The sequence below is a fragment of the Carlito syrichta genome, unplaced genomic scaffold (genome assembly GCF_000164805.1).
Source record: "Carlito syrichta isolate Samal-C Ts95f unplaced genomic scaffold, Tarsius_syrichta-2.0.1 Scaffold301871, whole genome shotgun sequence".
Lineage (NCBI taxonomy): Eukaryota > Metazoa > Chordata > Mammalia > Primates > Tarsiidae > Carlito > Carlito syrichta.
The window spans coordinates 2,279-7,541 of record NW_007245967.1 but is presented as its reverse complement, the minus strand read 5'-3'; the positions used below and the strand labels follow the sequence as shown (position 1 = coordinate 7,541).

The window sequence follows — 5,263 nt, the reverse complement described above, 5'->3', positions numbered from 1 at the left end:
CCCATCCCTACTGGCATTCACCTTCCCCCCCCCAAAGTGCTGTTCACGGTATCTTTTCTAGAAATGGGCATCCCAACACACAGCACTGCTGTAAGCCCCTCCGAACACAGGGCGATGAGAAACGGCGTTCCTGGAGTTTTCTGCACCTTCACTGGCTCTAAAAGATGTGCTCTGGAGATCTGGGGGGGCGGGGGGCTGTGTTTCTCTCGTTCAGATGCCGTGGGATGTCAGAGGACATCTCCACGCTCTGCAGCCGACTGAGGGTGAAGGACTGGGAGGCGGCACCTGCCCCACGCCGGCCTCCCTGCCCCTGTCCTGGCCCCATTCTCAGGGGAACTCGTTATTGCTTCCAGCACGCCGCTGCACAGAATGTTCCACCAAGGTGTGGGCCTGGTTGCTGTCCACCTGTAACAACTCTGCTCTGAAAAACAAGCCAGCCCAAGAGCTCTTACCCAGAAGAAAAATCTTCAGCCCGCAAAGTCACTGAAACGTCACTAGTGCAGTTGAAACGCATAGGATTTGGCATATATTAGACAATCATTGGCACAACCTTCTCAGCTTCCTGTCTAGGGATCCACAGGCCCGTGGGTGGGGCCCTGGGCATATCAGCCAATCTGCACCGTCTTTACGTCGTTGCCCCCTGAGCACTGCAGGGAGAGCTGCTTCATCCGCGTCTCCAGGGCACGGCCCTCAGGAGGGGTGCTGCTGTGGCTCTTGGCACCGCTGCTGCCCTGGCTGAGGCCCCGGGGGCGGCTGGCCTTGTCGCCTGCTTTATTCTCTGCCCCTTCTGCCCTGTCTCCTGCAGAAACACAAGGGTTACGGGAAGTGAGGACCGACGGCCCGGAGGGTCACAGGGGCCAGCCGCTAGGCCCCTCGAGGCTCCCCGCACAGTCCACGTGCACACTGGGGTCCCAGCACATGCGCCCACACTCCTGCCACCCTCCTCTACAGCTGGAACAGCCCTCTCCAGCAGGCACGTGCCGCCATCGTGCTGAGCACGGGCCCTGAGCTCTGCCCTACAGATGCCACATGGAGCCGGAGCTCCACAACGGTGCTTGGAGACCACCTCAGCGACAACCACCAGCACATCCACGCAGACCTGCGGAGTGGGGACACGAGCCCAGGCACAGGTATGGCCTGGCACGGGCCAGGCTGCGGCGGTGGCGCCTGGGGAGTAAAAGGACTGCGCTCACCTCGCTCCACCTCGCACTCGGGCGAGGAGGCCCCACTGCATTCGCTGCGAGGCCCCAGCACGGGGAACATCATCCCAAACTCTGACAGGGACACGGGGCTGGGCAGGTCCAGGCTGCCCGGCCTCATGGCCGCAGGGAACTGCTCCGGCACCTCCGACGGGCTTGTCGGTCCTGAGCTAAAGCTGGACACAGACTGGGTTTCTGAGTCATCTTCAGACACAAAGTTGCTGCAGGTGTCATCTTCAAAGGCCTCTGAGGCCACTAGGAGGAAAGAGAAGAGCAGTTAAATGGGGACTGCCAGTGACTGCGTCCACGCCTCCGAAAGCGGGCAGGCAGTGGGCGCAGCCGGGGACTGAAGCACCTGCTGCTGTGGGCGCCAAAGGAAGGCGGCTCCCCGTGCCAGAATGACCAGCCTCAGAAGCGGCTTGAGGGGGCAGCTGGGTCCCATGACATTCATGTCCTCGAAGCACCGCCCAAAGGTGGAAGATGACTCAGCCCAGACCTGGGCCTCTCCAACCTGGTCCCCTGGGCCCACATCCGCGGGAAGATGCCCTGGTCCTTGCCGCACGGCCCAACCGAGGCGGCTGGATCCACGCCTCCTTCCCCAGGGGAAGCAGCAGGAGCTGCTAGGAACCGCCCCGAGTGGAGCGTCTGCTGGGACCTCTCGTCTGCTCTCGAAGGCCTCGCCCGGCCGCCCCGTCCCGCTTGCTGGGGAGGACCCAGGCCCTTCCACGGCTCTGCGGACAGAGCAGCTACAGCCCGAGACCCGTTCCTCCCCCACGTCCAGAGCCCCTCCGGCCTGAGTGGTGTCCCTGCTTGGCCCCACTGCCGACCAGCCCTCTTCCTCGATCTCGAAACACAGCCTCGGCCTCCCTTAGGTGACCGCCAGAAACGAAAAGTCCCAGAACAAAACAGGCTCCGGCCTGAACTCAGACCTGCAGTCACCGCTTGGAGGCCTTGGCCCAAGCACTGCGCCTCTGCGCTTCCTGAGCCTCTCCAGTCAGGCCTCACGAGAGGGTCATCTTCAATGCCGTCCCCGCTCAGACCCCAGGCCCCTTCTCCACCTCGGGGCTGGCCCCTAAGCGCTTGCCGATGGAGTTAAAGGCTGAGGAGGAGCAACAGGGGCGGTTCCCCAGGACACGGGAAGACAGGAGGCTGCAGAGCTGGGCGTGGGGCCGGGAAGGGGGGGGTCCCAGGACCCCAGAAGCCGAGTCGAGCTTCTGCGTCAGCGCCCCAGGCGGCCATGGGAGAAGGTCTCCGTGGCCAGACACTGCGAGGGCCGCTGCTTGCTGGGTGCCAGAGCTCGGTGCATGTCACTCCGCTGCCCCACAGGTGCCACCACACTCCCGTTGCCCTGAACAGACAAGAAGCCTGCCTGCAGGGACGCTCCACGCGCCTCGCGGAACACACCGTCCACGGCACGCAGAGCTGCCAGAGACGGTCCCAGTCTGCCCGGCTTGGAGGCCCTTCGGCGAAGGCCGCAGGGCGAGTGTGCCGCGGGAGCCCCCACCTGCCCATGGAGTCTGACTCACCGGAGACAGCATCCAGCTCCGGCTTGCCCCCCAACAAGCCCTCCTCAGACGCGCCGCTGCCCTCGGCCCCGACCCCGCGGCCCCGCGGCCCCATGGCGCTGGAGCGCCGCCGCTCATGGATCTCGTCTGAGATGGTCTCCAGGTTCCTCAGGGCCGTCCTGTACTCGCCCTTGGCCAGGGTCAGCTTGGCCTGCAGCTCGTCCACCGTCTTCTTCAGCTGCTGTGGGGGGACACAGATGCAGGATATGAGGCCACGTGGCTGGAGACGCCTGCAGGTTCAAGACCCTTTCTCCCCACCCGCCCACATCAGAGGAGTCCCCAGGCACGGCAGAGGGCCCGACTGCCGTCCTCATGACTGTCCACCCGCCAGACGGCACATCAGCCTCCAGCCCCAACTCGCCCCCTGTAATGAGCCCATTAGGAAAGCCGAACTGGGCATCAGCACGCCAGCGTCCCACCGTCCAGCCGTCTGGCCCCAGGACGAGGCCCTTGAACAAGCATGCGTCAAAACCCCTGCAGAGCTTGTGAAGCTCAGGTCGTGGGTTCCACCCCAGAACTGCTGACTCAGGTCTGGGAACTTGACTGTCTACCAGGCCTCCCGGGGAAGCTGGTGCTGCTGGTCCCAGGGGCTGCTGTGAGAACGTGGCCTGGTACAGTACAGAAAGTGACCAGTGGCACCGTCAGAGGGGCCCAGAGACCACTGAAGACCAAGCCGAGACCACCTGGAGGGCTGGAGACTCGAAAGAACGTGCCTCTCCACCTTCCCCGCAGCAGGCGGCCCATGCCAACTGCCAGAGCACGGGGCTTGACAAAGCCCAGGCCCCACGTACCTCCAGCTGGATGTAGTACTTCGCCTTGAGTTCAAAGTAAGGCCTGCAGAAGACAAGAAAGGACACCGTGAGCGGCGGGCTGTGTGAGAGCCAGCCACAGATGCCCCAGCTCGAGCAGAAGCACTGGCTCCAGCTGGCCAGGTCAACCGTCCAACACCCGTGACCTCGGACACAGTCCCAAGACACAGGGGGATGCTCCCAGCCCCAGGGCCTGACGGACACAGATGCCTGACAGGGAGGGAGCCACCCGGGGCACGGGTGGGTCCCTCCTGGACCTCGTCCAGGCCCAGAGGCATGGGAGCCTGAGCAGACCCAGCCCTGTCCCAGCTCTCCAGGACCCCGGTGTCTACGCTTTGCTCCTCGAGCCGTCGCCCTCCTGCTGCTTCCAAGTCCGGCATCCTGAGAGCCCAGACAGGTGGCAGGGACAGGGAGGACCACCGTTGGGCACGAGAAGGTGAACCTGGGAAGAGCGTGAGTTGTGCGGCGCGCACGCGTGGCCGGGAGGGGTGGACGCCAGCCTGCCCAGGAGTGGAGAGGTGAGCAGGCACGAGGACACGGAAGTGGCCAGCACGAGGCACGTGCACGTCCATGCAAGGAAAAGCCCAGGTAGGGCCAGAGAGGCCTGTGGGCAGGTGGGAGCCACTGCCGCTCCTCCCACAGTCCACAGGGCCATGTTCTCAAACAGGTGGCCTGAGAGAGCATGCAGGGGTGTGACGCGACACCCACCACTGCCATTCCACGGTCGCAGCAGCAAGGCTGCCTGCGGCCGCACGTGTCTTACAACAGAGGACAGACACCTGTGCTGACCCAAGGCAGGCGGGTCCCTCGGCAGCCCCTCGGCCACCAAGAATGCCACCCATGCCTGCATCTATCGCTGGGACACACAAACACCAAGCCAACACGCACTGTCAGTGCAGCGGCCGTGGCCATGTGCTGTTCTGCACGTGTGCACGTACGTCTGTCAGGAGAGAGCGGTAAAGTCAGAAGACACGCCAAGGAAAGGCACGAGGGCACACAGCAGAGGGCCAGCCTCCCTCGGCTGCTCTTCCTCACCAGCAGGGCTGGCACCTGCCGTGCTTCCCGCTGCCCCCCAGCCGGACTGGCCACAGCCCTGGGACAGGCTTCCAGACCCCGGCGCGCACGCTCTGCGTGGTCTAGGTGCAGCTGGGGGCTGGGCCACCCCGAACCCTGCTGGTTTGCAGGAGGTCCAGTAGACGGGAATGAAGCAGGGCTGTCCCAGAGAAAGCAGAGGTCACACGCACCCACAAGACCCCACGGTGTGAAACTAGGGCTTCAGGAGGTCACGGACAGCCGCCCGGTCCAGTCCTGGTGCTTTATCAGCTCCGGGTTCGCACAGCCAATCCCACTGAGCTGGCAGGTGAGCTGAGGGCTGGGCCTGTCCACACCGTCGGCCAGAGCCAAGCAACAGCCTCGCCTTCTCGAACCCCAGCAATCGCACTGCTTAGGGGTTTGCTTTGAAACTCCTTCTCTGCCTCCCAGACCAGTCGCACCTGGAGCAGCCTCCAGGGGCCACAGGGCCTGAGGGGTAGGAGAGCCCAAGCAGGGGCTTCAACAAGGCCGGCGTGGGCGTCCCTGGGCGCATGGCACGGTCACCGGGGAGCGGGGGACTCACCGGGACTTGCCGATGGCCCTCTTCAGCTTCTTCTCCAGCTGCCGCATGCGGCCCGTGGCGGCCGGGGACCTGGGC

At 64.5% G+C, this 5,263-nt stretch overlaps 1 protein-coding gene across 1 annotated transcript in view; it reads right to left on the bottom strand.

The window, feature by feature from the left end:
* Window positions 1–6: 6 nt before the first annotated feature.
* The window catches only part of LOC103257830 (SH3 domain-binding protein 5), a 7,355-nt gene continuing 2,098 nt past the window's right edge, over window positions 7–5,263 (bottom strand). Inside the window, 5 exon segments of the mRNA XM_008055531.1 lie at window positions 7–799; window positions 1,194–1,454; window positions 2,726–2,945; window positions 3,556–3,598; window positions 5,189–5,263. The exon segment at window positions 5,189–5,263 is cut by the window's right edge and continues 20 nt beyond it. Coding sequence (XP_008053722.1) covers window positions 606–799; window positions 1,194–1,454; window positions 2,726–2,945; window positions 3,556–3,598; window positions 5,189–5,263 — 793 coding nt within the window. The 3' untranslated portion in view covers window positions 7–605.